The sequence below is a fragment of the Ovis canadensis genome, chromosome 1 (assembly GCF_042477335.2).
Source record: "Ovis canadensis isolate MfBH-ARS-UI-01 breed Bighorn chromosome 1, ARS-UI_OviCan_v2, whole genome shotgun sequence".
In the NCBI taxonomy this organism is placed as follows: Eukaryota; Metazoa; Chordata; class Mammalia; order Artiodactyla; family Bovidae; genus Ovis; species Ovis canadensis.
In genome coordinates this window covers 14,890,836-14,909,459 of record NC_091245.1, presented here as the reverse complement: position 1 = coordinate 14,909,459, position 18,624 = coordinate 14,890,836, and the positions used below count along the sequence as shown (strand labels likewise).

Here is an 18,624-nt window from a genome sequence, read left to right as displayed (position 1 = left end):
GCCTTTTAGTAATGTCCAGTTTTCAGTGTCCTTAAATATCAACTAAATTTCCAGGAAGACCACAACCTTGTAAATAGAGGGATGATTGTATCTTGTTTTATTGAAGCTTTCCCAAAATTTGTTCATCTTTCCAGAGCATTTCATCACCCACGGGTACTACTGCAGGAGGAGCTGTCGTGTTCCCGATGCAAGGTCCCAGTAATCTAAAAGCTTCTTTATTTGGGCCCAATCATGTACATGGAGCACCTATTATGTAACTATAATTTACTTTATATCATCTTTATTTTACACTTCGGCAAGACACTGATTACAAACATGATGCGCGCGAGTGGGTGACATTATCCTTGCGTTCTAGTAGCAGATGAGCGGGTGGTTTACACTGCAGCCTTCCGTAGGGAAAGCGGCGCTTGGGTCCGGCCGAGGCCCTAGCGGAGCGGTCCTCCGAGCGCCAGGGGTCGCTGTGGCGCCGAGCGGCCGCGCCGGGACGCTCTCGTGTGGCCGCCCCGCCTCGGGCCCCCGGGCCGAGTGGGCGGGCACGACTGCGCCCAGGTCGCGAGGCGCCCTTCGACCAGCAGCGCCCGGGGCGGGCGGGTATAAATGGAGCGGTGGCTCCCCCGGCCGCCTCTCTCCGCCCCGGGTCGCCGCAGCCTCCACGACTTTCGGGCCTAGTAGCCTGAAGAAAAAAATAAAAGAAAAAAAAACCCGAAAACGCTTTAAAATTAAAAAAAAAAAAAGAGAGAAAGAAAAAGAAAAAAACGAATCCTCTTCGGAGAAACCCCGGGGAAGTCACTTTCGCACGCTTCCGGCCTGCCCGCCGCTCCGCACCTGGGCGTCTGTCGGTCCCCGTCCGTCGGTCCGGTGGTGAGCCGCCCGCGCGCCCGCGTCCACGCGCCGCCGCCCGGTTGCGCCGCGTGGCAGCCCCGCGCCCGCCGCCCTCGCCCCCCGCGCGCCGGCCTCCCCACACCACGTGTCCGCGCTGCCCTTCGCCGGCCCGGCGTGGGAGGCGGCTGCGCGCTCGGGCCGCCCGGGGCTTGCCGAGTCGGCACCGACAAATATTTGGTTTCCCTCTTCCCCGGGCTGCTGTAATCTTAAACCGCCGGGAGCCCGAGGCCTATATTTATAGAGAAACGCGCGTCCCGGAGGCCGCCGTGGGCACCGCTGGGTTGCCTCTGGAAATTTTTTTGTCATTCGGAGGGGAGTCCCCGTTTTAATTTTTTTCCTTTTTTTTGAAATTGGGAGCTTCAGACCAGGACAGCTGAAAAATCAAAAACTCCCAGGGAGGGCCATATTGTTTTTGAGAGCCTTTTGTCTGCGGTTTGGCAGTCTCGTCCGAGCCGTCCCCGAACTCCTCTCCGGCCCTCGGAGCCGACTCCCAGCTTCTCCGAGCTTCACTGCCACCTGTGAGCCGCGGCGTGGGCCACGGCTCCGAGCGGAGCCCCCTTTGTCCTGTGCGGTCCCTCTTAAGAAGTCCTCCTGGCGGGGCTCGGGGTGGTGGGGGCTGGGGAGATGAACGCTGCGGCCAGCAGCTACCCCATGGCCTCCCTGTACGTGGGTGACCTGCACTCGGACGTCACCGAGGCCATGCTGTACGAAAAGTTCAGTCCTGCGGGGCCTGTGCTGTCCATCCGGGTCTGCCGTGATATGATCACCCGCCGCTCCCTGGGTTATGCCTACGTCAACTTCCAGCAACCGGCTGACGGTGAGTACGAGCTGTGGCCACAAACCTGTGGGCTCCCAGGAGACCCTGGGGTCCTTCTCCAGGCGGGTCCCCACCCCCGGGGAGGGGCATGCGAGAGCGCACAGAAGCCTTAGTAGGGGACGGGATGCGGGGGTTGAGATCCTGGGATCCTGGCATCAGATGACCAGAGTTTCAGTCTTGCTTCCACCACTTTCTAACTGGGTGACCTTGGGCTAATCAGTGGTGGGAGGAGGGGGTGTTGGAGCCCAAGGAGGACCAGAAGGAAGTTGCTGTCATTCCGTGTGGGGGTAGGGGGGCTGCTCTGTTAAGAGAGCCTTAGGTGGCCAGGGGCTCCGGCCCCTCACAGGCTTGAGGAAAAGTTAGGATGATTGAAACACAATTTATTCCAAAATTTTACATGGCAAAACTGCTGTCCCCTCCCCTCACTTGACCCTAAGCTTAAAGAGTCTTTGGTTTTGTGCTGATGGATCTTTCAGGGCAGGTAGGGAGCAGGGGAACAATTCTGTGTGTTGAGCTTGAGCAGGCACTTGTGTTAGCACAACCAGAGTGTGTGGTGCCAGGCCAGCTCCCTGGGCTTTGGAGCAGGTTGCGCAGGTAGTCAGGGAGGCGCCCCTTGGAAATCCGCTAGGCTGTTGGGGATTATCACCTCACCTGTGGACAGTGCTTTACACTTGTCAAAAACCCTTTCACTTCATCTCATCTGAAAAAGATAGGACCTCCGAAGAGGAAAAGGAACTGCGAGAGGCTGGAGGTTAAGCTGGACTGTGGGTGCCGTGCCCTGCCAGCCTGCAGGCCTGGCCTGAGTGGGGCCCAAAGAAACCTAATCGGGGGCTGCACGTGACTCCAGAACAGAAGGGGACAGCCGTAGAGACAGACCATTGCTGGGAGAACGAGCCGTCCTGTGGCAGAGGGTCTCGGGTCCCTACTTTTTCCCCCACTTGGTCCGCTGTCCGTGAAACCCGCAGAGTGTCACTTGCCCAGGATGCAGCTGAGACCAGATAAGTGGACTTGAGAGACACGGCACTGCTCCGGTCAGCTCAGCGGGCTCTGGGTTTTTTCTGGCCACAGGGCACAAGGAAGTAGCTGAGTGTGGCCTTTTTAGGGGGGAGTAGTGGGCCCATTGGCTCTTGTCAGCCTCCTTGACTCTTCTGAACAAAAGTCCTGTCACTTAGAGATAGTAGCACAAGCCATTGGTTAGTGTGTCTGCCAACACATACCTCTGCAGGACCTCTCCCTGCTATAAATAAGTGCAGCCAGATTTGTCAGACTAAGCCGACTTGCCTTGTGCAGTGCTGTCTGGAAATAGACAGGAGCCGTGTTGAAACGGGCTTCTTCCTTGCTAATTCATGAAACACAGTTTGGGGTCGCAGGCTGTGGATCAGAGTCCTCAGAAGTGAGCCCTTCGGTCCTGGACATTTGCTGACTTGGACATGCCGTCTCCCCTTTCCCTGACCACCTTCCCTTATACTGAACGAATCTAGCTGAGAACAGTGGGAAAGGTGGTTGGAAGTACTGAAAAGGAGCTACTCTGCTGGCTGACTGGACAGATGAGCTTGTGGAGGGGAAGGCTTAGGGATCTTGTCCCTGTTTTAAGTGAGATGGTGCCTTGAGGCAGGGGTAACACCCCCTGCCCCTGTCCTTTCCTGGAGGAGATTCTGGGTGATGTCAGTGCGTAAGTCAGGAAAAGTGGGTCTGAACCGGTTTACTGCCAGTAAAGAGAAGTGTTCTGCTGACAGATGGTGTATACCTGGGTTTGGTTGAGAAGTGAAGGGAGATCCCAGAGCACCAGGTTGAGAACTTGATTGGGCACTGGGACATCTGAAATTCCTGGAATTCCTCGGAACTCAGATGGAGGCTTGATAGCCTAGAAACCACTAGGTGCAGGGCCTGACTGCTCTGGCGGCTTAGGCGGCAAGATGTTGAGGTTTCATCCTGCTCATTCTGATAATACAAAGGACATTTCCATGTGTGACCATCATTTTGATAATTAAGGTTTTTTGTCTGAATTTTCCCAGAAATTAAAAATACAGGAAACTGGGCTGAATTCAGAGAGCACGTTTTCCCCAGTGATCGTTCACAGGATTTTTTTAGTCATTCGTCCAACAGACGAGTTGTAAACTAAGTGACAGCTAGTTGATAACGCTGATGCAATATGTTACTGAAAAATAATCAGAAAGTCGGCCATTAGTTTCTTAATCGGTAGTTAGCTATACTGTTTAGCCATCCTGATCATAAATTTGTCCATTTGATAAGATGGGTCATTTCACCTCTTCCACCTCCCTCCCTGTGGGTAGTAGGCTGCATAGCCTGCAAAGTCTCTATAGATGATAAAGCTTAATCAAATGTAAGGTGTTATCATTTGATCCTGGTGCCATAAATGCATTTAGATTATCTTGCCTAACTGCCTTAGCCCAGAGGAACTGAGACTTCTGCCATGAAGGAGGACGATTTGCTAGAACTTCTATCCTCAGTAGCGTTGCAGGCTAGAGGAATGGACGTCGTTTAATTTTAATAGAATTCCCTGTATCAGAGTGCTTACCTTGAAAAGTCCTGGAGCTATCTGTTCCTGGGATGGTGACAGTCATTTAAGTACGCAAGGTGACGTTTTATATCCTCGACGGGAATCCTCGACGGGAATGTGTTTCTGTTCTGCAGCTGAGCGGGCCTTGGACACCATGAACTTTGATGTAATTAAGGGAAAGCCGATCCGGATCATGTGGTCTCAGAGGGATCCGTCTCTGAGAAAATCTGGTGTGGGAAACGTCTTCATCAAGAACCTGGACAAATCTATAGATAACAAGGCACTTTATGATACTTTTTCTGCTTTTGGGAACATTCTGTCCTGCAAGGTAAACACTGATTAAATGATTTCCAGCAGAATAATTAACTGAATCATAAAAACAAATATTAAGTGGGGAATTGCCTTGGAGTTGGGAGGCTGGGTATGATAATTTTCAAAATGCTGGAAATGGCTCAGAAGTCTAAAAGTTCCCTGTAGATAATCTCAGTGCCACAGCCCAGCATAAACCAGCAAGTGCTTTCTTGTCTTTGTTTATTCTTCCCTCTGCCTGAAATATCCTTCCTGTTTCCTAACTTTGGAAGGCATCAAAAGGTTCTCTTGGGTGGGGAGGGTGGCAAGTACCCGAGCAATGCCTGGTCTCCAGGAAGCTGTATTTAGTCATTTTAGAAGCATGAATTCACCCTCTTCCTTCTCCGTGCACCTGTTTCTGTGGGGGCATTTTGTGCAACTTGCGTGGTGGTGGTTTGCATAGCTGACTCCACACTAGAGTGAAATTCTGTTGTGGGCTTGGAATATGGTTTGTCTTTCTGTAACCTTGTGGTTTTGTACCCAGATCTCAAAATATTTTTTTAATGAAATAAAACTTTTGGAATAGAGTGCAGCCTAATGGTGGCTACCATTTGTAAGTGGAACATCACTAGGTACCTGCTGTAATCTCCTTCCTTTTGACCATGGATGGGCTAGAGGCCGCTCAGACTCAGGAGCCCACACGGCTCTAGAGTCCTTGGAGCTGGGCAGTGGTGCTGAAGTGGCTCGCCTTATCTTTGACAGGTGGTGTGTGATGAGAACGGCTCTAAGGGTTATGCCTTTGTCCACTTCGAGACCCAGGAGGCTGCCGACAAGGCCATCGAGAAGATGAACGGCATGCTCCTCAATGACCGCAAAGTGTGAGTGTCCCAGTCCGGAGCAACAGCCATCGCATGAGCCAGCCGTGGCCCCACCTCGGTATTAACTGGCACACACAAGGCGGCTACTGGTTCTCTCGGCCCAAGTGTGGCCTGCTCCTACCTCTCCACTCCAGGGCTGGTGAGTCTCCCTGCCTGAGCCGTGGCAGCCCTTTTGACTCGCCAAGGCGGGCTTCCAGCCCAAGCCATGGCCTGCCTGCCGCCTCTCCCTTAGAAGCATCCGTCTGTGGGTTTTGTGAGCATTGGCAACGGGGGCTGGCTGGAAGGCAGCTCTTGAGCCCACTCTGAGCAGGGGTCTTGGCCAGCGGCAGAGTGGAGAGGGCCTGGGACTGACCAGAAGCTGTATACTAGCCATGTGACTTTGACCTTCCATGACTCAGGTCTATCTGTGGGGTCACTCGCTAGGAGTTGATGCCAAATTGTCCCCTCCACTTGGCTAACTTATGAATCAGTGGCCTTCAAAATACTAGGCTGGCTCCACAGTAGTATTTTAACAGCGAAAATTCTCATCCCAGTGCAGAAGACTGCTCATAATAGACCATGTTGCTTTGGTGTGGTTACTTTAGAGTGGAGAGATGGTCATCTTAGTTAAGTCACGCAGAGAGAGAAGGGACCATACAGTAAATCTTAGTTATGACAAGCAAAAGTCTTTTCTGGCCATTGTGTTATTGAATAGACCAGGGAATGGGTTGCCTCAGTGGTCAAGTCTTCCTAAAGGTATCACTAGAAAGAAATCTAAAAGATTTTTAATGTAAGGGTACCTTTTCCAGTTAACTGTAAACAGCACCGAAATGAATATAATAAAAAACAAAGGCTGCCTCTTGGTTCACTCCAACAATCTCACTCCTAGGATTAACCACTGTTAACAGTTTGGTTTGTATCCTTCCAGACCTTTTCTATGCATTTACATAGATGTACAGAAATGAACGTTTTAAAAACATGGTCATCAGGTTTCTTCACGAAGGCAATGTGATGTGGTAGGAGGGGCCCTGGCCTGAGCCAGGAGCCCTGGGGCTGATCCTCGAAGGATAGTCCCGCCTCTTTCTCTTTCTGCTGGGGAGTTGGGGCATCTCTGAGCTTGCTCTCTTGGTGGTTGGAGGGGGACTCGTGTTTTAACCTCTCCTGTCAGCCTTTAATCTGCATTCCGTTGGGCCCCTGGAAATCATGTTTTGTTCCTCTGAGTGATCAGTACTTTTCTTGGTTTCTTTTTAAGGTTTGTGGGCAGATTCAAGTCTCGAAAAGAGCGGGAAGCTGAACTTGGAGCCAAAGCCAAGGAATTCACCAATGTTTACATCAAAAACTTCGGGGAAGAGGTTGATGATGAGAATCTGAAAGAGCTATTTAGCCAGTTTGGTAAGTCAGGGTCCCTTGCCCCCCTGTGTCCCACCAGACCTGGAATTCATCTTTTTACTTATTTAAGAGATGAGGGCATCTAGACCCAGAGGTAAAATGCCTTATATGACAAAGGCTACCGGGTAAATAGGAATAGAGCCCAGGCCTCAGCTCTTGGCTTTATCCTACTTTGTCCCATTCCCAAGACCATCTCTGCAGCTTGGTCAGAATTAGAAGGCCAGGCATGGTGCCTCTTGAGTCCGTCTGGCCTCAGCAGGAGCATCGAGTGAGCTCCCAAAGAAGCCTCTTCTTTGAGCTGTGGTAGAGATGCTGTTACTAATAGTTCTGTCCTTTGGCAATAGGTAAGACCCTAAGTGTCAAGGTGATGAGAGATCCCAGTGGGAAATCCAAAGGCTTTGGCTTTGTGAGTTACGAAAAACACGAGGATGCCAATAAGGTGAGAGTAATATGAGGGCTGGGAAATTTGTAGGGAGTGGCCCCAGCGTGTGGGCAGGGTCTTAACCACCACATAGGGTGGAGCTGTCATTCCCTGAGAATCTAGTAGTTATGTGCAGTATCTGGGCTCTGGAGTCACCTTCCCGAGGCATTTCACGTAACTTCAAAGCATTTGGCATGTGCCTGTCACCTCAGCTCTTCAGGCCTATAGGTTGAAAGTATAAGGCAGGGGTTTGTTCCCACTTGTAGGTGAGGGAACCAAGAGCCCAGAGTTGCCAACTTGGGAGCAATAGCCACTTCTGGGGAAAGCATTGTGCTTGGCCTTCAGCACTCAGTATCACTCAGTATCCTCGAAAGAACCTGAGAAATGTAGTGGCAGCCAAATTATCAGCCTAGGCTCATGTCTGCTCTGCTTGTATTTATACAGCTGTACGATTTTTTTCACTGTATTATCTCGACCAATGACCCATTTAAATATTAACCCTATTTCACTGATGAGAAGGTTTGGTTTGGCTTAGCTGACTTCAGAGGGAAATTAGTTTTTAGCCCTATAGGGATTATTTCTTTCTCAGAATATTTGGTGGGAGTTAACATACCTACAGAGCAAGGCCCCTGCCTCTGCATCTTGGTTTAAAGTCATGTATTTCCTCTTCAGGCTGTGGAAGAGATGAATGGAAAAGAAATCACTGGGAAGGTCATTTTCGTTGGCCGTGCACAAAAGAAAGTGGAGCGGCAGGCCGAGTTAAAGCGAAAATTTGAACAGCTGAAGCAGGAAAGGATTAGTCGCTATCAGGTGAGAGGTGGTCTCAGCCCAGCCTACCAGCAGGGATGTACCTCAAGGTATTGGCAAAAGCATCCTTTGATTGGTAGGCTTTCTCTTTGGGAACCATGAGTTTGCTCTTCTGATTTCTCTCAAGATCATCAGGTTTAAAAGGATATACCTAGCAGATACAGCAGCAATTCTAGGACAGGGACAAAGATTTAAATTGTTTAGGGACTCTGTTCTGTTTACTTAAATGATAGCCATTTGTCTGGAATGGTGGTAAGGCGAGCCCTGCTGGGGTCATTGGTGAGCCTGCGCAGCTGTGAGGAAGGCTGGGACTGCATTGATGGTCCCGTCGAGTCTTCAGGTGGTCCTTCCTCAGCTTTGATCCTGCATCAGAATCCCCAGCAGAGCTTGGGAAGACACAGAGCTGGGCGCACAGCTTCTGCCTCATTAGTGGCAGGTGCTTGCCTGAGAATCCACATTTCTAACGAGTTTGGGGATCAAATTTTGAGAACCAGAGTTTCAGGGCGTGTGTAACAGATCTTTCTGCTTCAGGGGGTGAATCTCTACATTAAGAACTTGGATGACACCATCGATGATGAGAAGTTAAGGAAAGAGTTTTCTCCTTTTGGATCAATCACCAGTGCTAAGGTATTTGATACTGAGGTTTGGGGATTGAAAACAAAATTTATAATCCTGTAGAAGTTTATTGCATTCATTTCATTGAAGGGATAGGATCTAAATTTTGTTCATTTCTGAGAGTAGCTACCACATTGGCCTAGGAATTTCTCCTGTCTTCACTTGCCATCTGAGTATATGCTCTGGAGAAGGACAGTTCATTGGGTTAACGTTGCACTGTCTCCCAGGCACCGGCGTGTGGAGGTGAACCTGACTCAGACCCTCTCTTCCAGCCCCCAAGAGCACCTGAATCTTTCCCATTCTCTGCTGCTTCGTGCTGGTGTGGGGACAGATGGTGCTACAGTATGAGCAGAGGAAATCCAGACAGGCTGTTTTCCATTTGTCTTGGGGCCTGTCTCTACAACTCTGCCACACTTCTCAAACGGAGGTGTTTTGAGGATTTTGGAATTGGGTCTCGTAAGAAGGAGAGTGGAAAGTTTGTTCTGTGTTTTGCATCTGCTTGATTTTCCTTGTTAATTATATCAACTGATTTAGCCAGGGGGAGTAAGTGCAAACCCCCTTGTAAAAATAAGGAGCAAGAGAATACTGGTTAGGTGAAGATGTCACACCGCATGTCCTAAGTGCTCTGGGTTTGTGGTGGGAACTGGTGGCGCCTGAAAGTCTGGGGCAGAGCCTCATACAGACTGTTCCCACTTCACAGAGGTGTAGCCCACATCACAGAGTCCTTCAGGAAGGGAGGCCAGTGGGCCAGTTAAGATTTGGCAACCCTGCCTTGGCCCTTAGCTTGTCACTCACAGCCCAGGAGCATTATCAGTGGTAGCAGGGTGTTGGCCAGAGGCCACCTTCAGGAATTGCCTCAGTTCTTGCCCCCTCCCTCTTATCACCCTCTTGATGGGCCTCCAGCAGTGTAACGAATGATAGATAGCCTCTTCTAGCTGACCAGCACAGGAGTCGTGATGGTATTTGCAAGAAGCGAGCAGAAGCACCATGTGTTAAGTTTCCTGGGTGCCATTTCCAAGATGAAGATGTCATCGTACTTTCATGTGCATTATTGGTCCACCTTGTTGGTAGACAGTTGTTGGGTGGTTACATGTCTTTACTCCCCAGGCCTCCTCTTTAGGAGATTATCCAGGCTGTGAGCTAATGATCCAACCCACATGGTCACACTGCTCCCAGTGCTTCTGAGGAGAGAGGCTGGGAAAAGCAAGAAATGAGCTGCTCGGGCGAGGAAAAGGCCTTTTTTTTTTTTTTCCTTTAAGCACTATAGCATAGCGATTACAGAGCAGGGCTTGAATCCAGCTCTGTCTCCTGGCTGGTTGTCTTTCTGCTGTGTTTATTCCCATTGAATTGAGGGTGGCACACATAGATTTTACAACTCCTGAAGTTCAGTTCACCAAGGTCTTGGGCAGATGAGTTCTACAGATAAATTGCTTGATGCTGCTGTCCAGATCTCCGAGTTCCCAGAGATAGTTATGCCTCTGGGTTTCAGAAAACATCTTTGGGTTCCTGCTTCAGCCATTAGGCATCTCATGGTATTTGGGAACTTCAGTCACTTGGGGATCTAAAAAGGCAAAATGCTTAGGGTTCTCCCTTTGAGGTGGTGACTCAGTTGGTCTGGGGTTGATCATGGGACAGGGCTGAGATGCCCTGACTCGACCTGGCAACTCTCACAGTGGGGAGCTCAGGTTTTAACACATGGACACCTTTGTCCTAAGTGGCTGGTGTTGTTTTTGTAGGTGATGTTGGAGGATGGGAGAAGCAAAGGATTTGGCTTTGTCTGCTTCTCATCCCCTGAGGAGGCAACCAAAGCAGTCACGGAGATGAATGGACGCATCGTGGGCTCCAAGCCACTGTATGTCGCTCTGGCCCAGAGAAAGGAGGAGAGAAAGGCTCACCTGACCAACCAATATATGCAGCGGGTGGCCGGGATGAGGGCACTGCCCGCCAACGCCATCTTAAATCAGTTCCAGCCGGCAGCTGGGGGCTACTTTGTGCCAGCAGTTCCACAGGTAGGTGTGCTGTCTGTTCATGCCTCTTTGGAACCTGCCTGCTGACAGCTGCTCCTGTAGTCCACAGTGGTGGGGGAGATGGACTTCTGGATATTGGAGCTTTAGAATGTCAGAGGAAAGATCCTTCAAATAAAACAAGGGAGGACTGACTTGTGGTCGTGCACACACAGTGGCGGGGTAGAGTCAAAGAGGCCCTGTTGACTGACTGCCCCTCACCCACGCCCTTGAGTAGAGAGTGCCTCTGTCCCAAATAATCAGCCTAGAGCCTGATACGGAGATGAGATGAGATACTACTCTAGTGTGGCTTCAGGTACTTAAGTAAAAGGGCTTGGTTGCTCTTTCTTCCAGGCTCAGGGAAGACCTCCATATTACACACCTAACCAGTTAGCACAGATAAGGCCTAATCCACGCTGGCAGCAAGGTGGGAGACCTCAAGGTAGGTGGTGGGGAACAGTGATTTGATCCCCCAGGATGTACCTGTCCTGGGCTCCCCCACCTCCCCTCCCTGCCTGCTCTGGGGTACAGCCTAGGTTCAGGTCCATGTCATTCACCAGTGATGTGCGATTTTTGTCTCTTCACCAGGCTTCCAAGGAATGCCAAGTGCTATACGCCAGTCTGGGCCTCGTCCAGCTCTTCGCCATCTGGCTCCAACTGGTAATGCTCCGGCCTCTCGCGGCCTCCCTACTACCGCTCAGAGAGTCGGTGAGCAAACTGGCCTTGAAGTGTGGCCCGGGGAGGAGGGAGTCAGGACGACTAGGCTCTGCCCAGGGTTGGTCCGTTCGTTGGGCTCACCGTGTTGTCCGGTCCTGGTTCTGTAATCTTAGCTGTGTGCTTAGGTAGGTACTTGAGCAGCAGGAAAACAACCTGTGTTCTGAGTGTTGGTTCCTTTTAAGATTCTTTGCCTCATCGGTGACTCTGTGTGAAAAAGTTTTAAGTGTAGAAATGTGTTAGCTGAATGACTGCAGAGGCAGCCTGTTCTTTGGGTGGGGTTGGGAGATTCAAGGCACTTCTTTGCAGATTTATGTCCTGTATTCCAACCAAGAGGTGGCAAGAGTTGTATGTTATCTGTTGGCTTTTCCTCGAAAGTAGCGCTAGTGGCCCCATGTGTGCTGTGTGAACATGCTTTGGAATCGCTCCTCCCGTGGGACGTGGCCAGTTGGACGTCTGCCGCCAACACTGATGTGCATTTGCTGGTCTGTTGTAGGGTCTGAGTGCCCGGACCGCTTGGCTATGGACTTTGGTGGGGCTGGTGCCGCCCAGCAAGGGCTGACTGACAGCTGCCAGTCTGGAGGTGGTATTGGATGCACAGAGAATGGGGAAAGATGGGATTTGACGGGTCTTTGCCCAGACCGTTGGGCTTTAATTTCACTTGTCCTTCTCCTAAGGTGTTCCCACAGCTGTGCAGAACTTAGCGCCTCGTGCTGCCGTTGCTGCCGCTGCTCCTCGGGCTGTTGCACCTTACAAATACGCCTCCAGTGTCCGCAGTCCTCACCCTGCCATCCAGCCCCTGCAGGTGAGGCCCACCAAACAGAACCCTAGCAGGGTTTCCCCTGTCTCCCCTTGATTTCAAAGCTGCCTTGCTTGGATTCCTTTACTAGGCATTAAATGCCTGCTCTCTATCAGGGGGCTGTGTCCTGTGGGGAACTCTAGTGGGAGAGAAGGGGCTTGCAGGTGTTCTTCCTGATGAGAGTTGTTAACTCAGCAGTGCCCCGGAGGAGAAGCCTGCTTCCTGCTCTCTTCCTCACCATGTGCAGGGGCTCTCGCAGCTCTGAGCTTCCATTTCACTTTCACATCCAGTGGCTGAGTTAATCCTTAGTTGCTCTGCAAGGTGAGCATCTTACAGATGAAAGGCTTGGCTTCAGAGGTATTAGGTTGGGTTGGAGGAATTGGACCCGGATCCCAGGTTTACTGAGCTGGAACTGCTGTCTAGAGCTGGGCCCCTCAGGCAGGTCAGACAGGGAGCTTGTGATAGAACTCTGCAGTTTGCTCTTGGGAGTGTTGCTGGGCCTTGTTTCCTCCGGCTCCATGCTCTAGGTTGGAAATTTCCCAGGAGGCCCTATGTGAAATATTTTTTGTCTACAAGGCCCTTCTTTTAAACGACTGACTGGTATTGACATTGCGTGTTGACATTCCTCAAGCATTTGATATAATAAACAGGTGGTGCAGTAAAGGAGATGCAGGATGCAGTTATAAGCATTTTGCTATTTCTGCCCTTTGACCCAGTTTCTACTGGGAATTCACCCCTAAAGGAAAACTTTTAGCAGACAACTGCACATAGCAGTATTCACAGGACCTTGTTTATTATCAAGGCTTCGATGCGTTTGGTAAATTATGATCACTGGCCTTGAGTCAATTAAAATTATTTGGTGGATGACTGCCTAGCACTGTAGGTTTTTCTTAATCATTTCCCTTCGCTTCGAGTAGCATGCCATTTTAATTGGTTGTTGGTTTTTTCCTCACACCACTCTCTTCCTCCCTCTCCGTCCGCCAAGACTGAAGTCAGTTCCCCGAGAGCAAGGACAACTGCTTCCATCTCCTCTTTCACTCAGTAGACTTGAGTGGTTGGGCTCATAACCACTGTCACTGTCCTTGCCATGTGTTAACCTGCCGCCTCTCCTGGTTCCCAGGCACCCCAGCCTGCGGTCCACGTGCAGGGGCAGGAGCCGCTGACTGCCTCCATGCTGGCTGCAGCACCCCCCCAGGAACAGAAGCAGATGCTGGGTAAGGGATCCATGTGCTTGCAGAAGTGGGGGGCCGGGGGGGTGACGCTGAACTACTGACCTAGATGCCAGCGTCCATCCTCTACTGGGATTCCACTGGGTTTTTCACGGAATACCTTCCCGCAGGTGAACGTCTGTTCCCACTTATCCAGACGATGCACTCGAACCTGGCTGGGAAGATAACTGGGATGCTGCTGGAGATCGACAACTCGGAGCTGCTGCACATGCTGGAGTCCCCCGAGTCTCTCCGCTCCAAGGTGAGCAGGTTCTCAGATCCTCTGGCCTCTGCTCACTGGGTTCAGGAGGACCAGGGGTGGCTGTGAACACCCAGGAGTGGCAGAGAGAAGATTCTGCTACCCCCATGACCACTTTGTTGTGCCTCACCTGAGACCTAAGGACTGCTGGGTTGTGGGGATCTGGGAAAGTAGTTACCACCAGGAGACGCCCCACGGGGCCTGGCTCCAGGGAGGGGCAGGGGAGCTCTCCTTAGATGCCACTGACCACCTGGACATTTCTTACAGGTGGATGAGGCTGTGGCGGTCCTTCAGGCTCATCATGCCAAGAAAGAAGCTGCTCAGAAGGTGGGCGCTGTTGCTGCTGCTACCTCTTAGACAAGGACGAACCGTATGTTTGGCTATTTTACTTTTCTGCAATGATTTTAACTCCTGAATATCCCCCTGAGAGATAAACATGGGCAGAGGCAGGGGGAAAGAGCCCACGGTGAGGGCCAGGGCTGGAATGTTGGTAGGTCTTGTCCTACTTGTTCATGGCCTGAGCCCTGTCGTTTGCAGTTGGAGGAGGGATGCCCAGGAAAGGTCAAGGGTGGGGCTCTCCATGCAGTAGCCGCAGAGTCACTGGTTCTTAACTAGGGGTGCCTCCTCAGAGGACATGTGACATGTGTCACAACTGGGAATGTGGGAATGTGTTACCGGTATCTAGTTGAGGGCAGGGATGCAGCTAAATAGCCTAAAATACACGGGAATATCCCCAACAGAATTACCTGGGCCAGAATGTCATTGGGCACCAAGGCTGAGAAACCCTACTCTGCAGTATTTCTAGAAGAGGTTTCTGTGAGTCTCTGAGGTTTTTTTGATTATGTATTTATTGTGTTGGTGCTTTTCTTTTCAGGATTCAAAAGCCAAATAAACCCTCATGGAATTCAGCTCAAGGTTTGAAGACTTCCTAGCTTGTCCTATGGACCTCAACACCAAGAACCACAATTACAAATTTAATAGGTCATTTTGTATCAAAAGGTCAATTATGAAGCACCTAGAATTTTTCAATTTAAAGAATATATTCTCTGGGTTCTGATGTGGCCCAGACAGTGTTAACTTTTTTTTCTATTGTGGGTTTTGATTTTTTTCCCCCAGAAATTGGTTTTATTTGATGTACCCAAGTCTTAAGTTTCTCAATAAAGAAAAAAATCTCCATAAAACTGACTCTGTTTTTCTCTGACCACAGTTCTCTGTAAATTGCAGTGTTCGCTGAAAATAACTTTTGGATGTAAATAAGGTCAAGTGAAGTTGTGTGAGCAGATTGTTTTGGGTTAACAAGGTATGTAGAGCTGGGAGGATGTAAACAGAAGTCTTTGGGATTGGAATGAAAACCGACCTTTTCCAGTCCTGTGGCCACTGCTGAGTTTTCCAAATGTGCTGGCATATTGAGTGCAGCACTTTGACAGCATCATCTTTTAGGATTTGAAATAGCTCAACTGGAATTCCATCATCTCCACTAGCTTTGTTTGTGTATTCTTGCCCCCTCTTAATAGCTTCTGCTTCTGTTAGGTCCATACCATTTCTATCCTTTATTGAGCCCATCTTTGCATGAAATGTTCCCTTGGTATCTCTAATTTTCTTGAAGAGATCTCTAGTCTTTCCCATTCTATTGTTTTTCTCCATTTCTTTACACTGATCACTGAGGAAGGCTTTCTTCCCTCTCCTTGCTAGTCTTTGGAACTCTGCATTCAAATGGGTATATCTTACCTTTCCTCCTTTGCTTTTTGCTTCTCTTTTGACAGCTACTTGTAAGGCCTCCTCAGACAGCCATTTTGCTTTTTTGCATTTCTTTTTCTTGGGGATGGGCTTGATCCCTGTCTCCTGTACAATGTCACGAACGTTTGTCCCTAGTTCATCAGGCACTCTATCAGATCTAATCCCTTGAATCTATTTCTCACTTCCACTGTATAATCATAAGGGACTTGATTTAGGTCATACCTGAGTGGTCTAGTGGTTTTTCCCTACTTTGTTTAAGTCTGAATTTGGCAATAAGGAATTCATGATCTGAGCCGCAGTCAACTCCTCATCTTGTTTTTGCTGACTGTTTAGAGCTTCTCCATCTTTGGCTGCAAAGAATATAATCTGATTTTGGTGTTGACCAGCTGATGATACCCATGTGTATAGTCTTCTCTTGTGTTGTTGGAAGAGGGTATTTGCTATAACCAATGTGTTCTCTTGGCAAATCTCTCTTAGCCCTTGCCCTGCTTCATTCTGTTCTCCAAGGCCAAATTTGCCTGTTACTCCAGGTATTTCTTGACTTCTGCTCTTGCATTCTAGTCCCCTATAATGAAAAGGACTTCTTTTTTGGATGTTAGTTCTAGAAGCTCTTGTAGGTCTTCATAGGTTCAACTTAAGCTTCTTCATCATTGCTGCTTGGGGCATAGACTTGGATTACTGTGATACTGAATGGTTTCCCTTCGAAACAAACAGATCATCCTGTCTTTTTTGAGATTGCATCCAAGTACTGCATTTTGGACTTGTTGACTATGATGGCTGCTCCTTTTCTTCTAAGTGATTCTTGCCCACAGTAGTAGAGTTAAATTCACCCATTCCAGTGCATTTTAGTTCACTGATTCCTAAAATGTCGACGTTCACTTGCCATCTCCTGTTTGACCACTTCCAATTTGCCTTGATTTATGGACCTGACTTTCCAGATTCCAGAGGCATTACTTGGCCAACAAAGGTCCATCTAGTCAAGGCTATGGTTTTTCCAGTAGTTACATATGGATGTGAGAGAAAGCTGAGTGCTGAAGAATTGATGCTTTTGAACTGTGGTGTTGGAGAAGACTCTTGAGAGTCTGTTGGACTGTAAGGAGATCCAACCAGTCCATTCTGAAGGAGATCAGTCCTGGGCGGAATGATGCTAAAGCTGAAACTCCCGTACTTTGGCCACCTCATGAAGAGTTGACTCATTGGAAAAGACTGATGCTGGGAGGGATTGGGGGCAGGAGGAGAAGGGGACGACAGAGGATGAGATGGCTGGATGGCATCACTGACTCGATGGACGTGAGTTTGAGTGAACTCCAGGAGTTGGTCTTGGACAGAGAGGCCTGGCATGCTGCAATTCATGGGGCTGCAGAGTCGGACACGACTGCGACTGAACTGAACTGATGCAATATTGCTCTTTACAGCATCGGACCTTGTTTCTATCACCAGTTACATCCACAACTGGGTATTTTTGCTTTGACTTGGTCTCCAGTAGCATATTGGCCACCTACCGACATGGCGAGGTGGTATCCTATCTTTTTGCCTTTTCATACTGTTCATGGGGTTCTCAAGGCAAGAATACTGAAATGGTTTGCCATTCCCTTCTCCAGTGGACCACATTTTGTCAGAACTCTCCACCATGACCCGTCTGTCTTGGGTGGCCCTACATGGCATGGCTCATAGTTTCATTGAGTTAGACAAAGCTGTGGTTCTTGTGATCAGATTGGTTAGTTTTCTGTGATTGTGGTTTTCAGTCTGTCTTGCCCTCTAATGGAGAAGGATAAGAAGCTTATGGAAGCTTCCTGATGGGAGAGACTGACTTGGGGAAAATGGTCTTGTTCTGATGGGTGGGGCCATGCTCAGTAAATCTTTAAGCCAATTTTCTGTTGATGGGTGGAGCTGTGTTCCCTCCCTGTTACTTACCTGGGGCCAAACTATGGTGGAGGTAATGAAGATAATGGCGACCTCCTTCAAAAGGTCCCATGATGCACTGCTGCACTCAACTGCCCCCAACCCTGCAGCAGGCCACCAGCGACCCACGCCTCTGCTGGAGACTCCTGGACACTCCGGGGCAAGTCTGGGTCAGTCTCTTCTGGGGTCACTGCTCCTCTCTCCTGGTTCCTGGTGCACACAAGGTTCTGTTTGTGCCCTCCAAGAGTCTATTTCCTAGTCCTGTATAAGTTCTGGCAGCTCTATGGTGCAGTTAATGGCGACCTCCTCCAAGAGGGCTTATGCCATACCCAGGTCTGCTGCACCCAGAGCCTCTGTCCCTGTGGCAGTCCACTGCTGACCTGTACCTCCACAGGAGTCGCCCAAACACAGTTCTGTCTGGGGGGTCCCTGGGTCCTGGTGTGCACAAGGTTTGATCCCTCTGAGCATCACTAGCAGGAATGGGGTTTAAAAGGTTCTAAACACAAATTCACCCCTCCTACCATCTTGCTGGGGTTTCTCCTTTGCCCTTGGATATGAGGTATCTCATGACTGCTCCAGTGCAGCTCCTGACCTTGGATGTGGGGTATCTCCTCATGGCCACTCCCAAAGAGAGGCAATACCAAAGAATGCTCAACCTACCACACAATTGCACTCTTCTCACATGGTAGTAAAGTAATGCTCAAAATTCTCCACGCCAGGCTTCAACAGTACGTGAACTGTGAACTTCCAGATGTTCAAGCTGGTTTTAGAAAAGGCAGAGGAACCAGAGATCAAATTGCCAACATCTGCTGGATCATGGAAAAAGCAAGAGAGTTCCAGAAAAACATCTATTTCTGCTTTATTGACTATGCCAAAGCCTTTGACTGTGTGGATCACCACAAACTGGAAAATTCTGAAAGAGATGGGAATACCTGACCCACCTCTTGAAAAATCTGTATGCCGTTCAGGAAGCAACAGTTAGAACTGGTCATGGAACAACAGACTATTTGGTTCCAAATAGGAAAAGGAGTATGTCAAGGCTGTATATTGTCACCCTGCTTATTTAACTTATATGCAGAGTACATCATGAGAAACGCTGGGCTGGATGAAGCACAAGCTGGAGTCAAGACTGCCGGGAGAAATATCAATAACCTCAGATATGCAGATAATACCACCCTTCTGGCAGAAAATGAAGAACTAAAGAGCCTCTTGATGAAAGTGAAAGAGGAGAGTGAAAAAGTTGGCTTAAAGCTCAACATTCAGAAAACGAAGATTATGACATCCGGTCCCATCACTTCACGGGAAATAGATGGGGAAACAGTGTCAGACTTTGTTTTTTGGGGCTCCAAAATCACTGCAGATGGTGATTGCAGCCATGAAATTAAAAGACGCTTACTCCTTGGAA

General features: G+C 49.4%; 1 protein-coding gene and 1 non-coding gene across 7 annotated transcripts; both read left to right on the top strand.

Annotated features, from left to right (window-relative positions):
- The first annotated feature begins 518 nt into the window (after positions 1 to 518).
- PABPC4 (poly(A) binding protein cytoplasmic 4) lies at positions 519 to 14,761 on the top strand. 6 transcript variants are annotated; one of them, XM_069549934.1, is made up of 16 exons: positions 519 to 1,699; positions 4,355 to 4,548; positions 5,271 to 5,386; positions 6,618 to 6,757; positions 7,099 to 7,193; positions 7,848 to 7,985; positions 8,514 to 8,609; positions 10,334 to 10,606; positions 10,955 to 11,042; positions 11,189 to 11,260; positions 11,811 to 11,897; positions 11,992 to 12,119; positions 13,234 to 13,327; positions 13,453 to 13,583; positions 13,848 to 13,950; positions 14,455 to 14,761. In XM_069549934.1, exons 1-15 carry the CDS (start codon positions 1,507 to 1,509, stop codon positions 13,935 to 13,937), a joined length of 1,935 nt encoding a protein of 644 aa, XP_069406035.1. In that variant the 5' UTR covers positions 519 to 1,506; the 3' UTR covers positions 13,938 to 13,950; positions 14,455 to 14,761. The 6 variants fall into 6 exon arrangements, with proteins under 6 accessions (XP_069406035.1, XP_069405929.1, XP_069406112.1 ...); XM_069549828.1 differs by having other exon boundaries at positions 528 to 1,699; positions 11,189 to 11,308; XM_069550011.1 differs by having other exon boundaries at positions 557 to 1,699; positions 13,848 to 13,907.
- On the top strand, positions 8,879 to 9,013 carry LOC138431648 (small nucleolar RNA SNORA55). Its single transcript, XR_011253799.1, has one exon. It is a non-coding gene; the product is annotated as a small nucleolar RNA SNORA55 (small nucleolar RNA).
- Positions 14,762 to 18,624: the final 3,863 nt, after the last annotated feature.

Excerpts from the sequence above, each read along its gene's own strand:
- PABPC4 (XM_069549828.1), top strand. The coding sequence starts at position 1,507 with ATGAACGCTGCGGCCAGCAGCTACCCCATGGCCTCCCTGTACGTGGGT. Across the intron at positions 8,610-10,333 it reads GATCAATCACCAGTGCTAAG|GTGATGTTGGAGGATGGGAG; the intron begins GTATTTGATACT and ends TTGTTTTTGTAG. Across the intron at positions 11,309-11,810 it reads TACTACCGCTCAGAGAGTCG|GGTCTGAGTGCCCGGACCGC; the intron begins GTGAGCAAACTG and ends GGTCTGTTGTAG.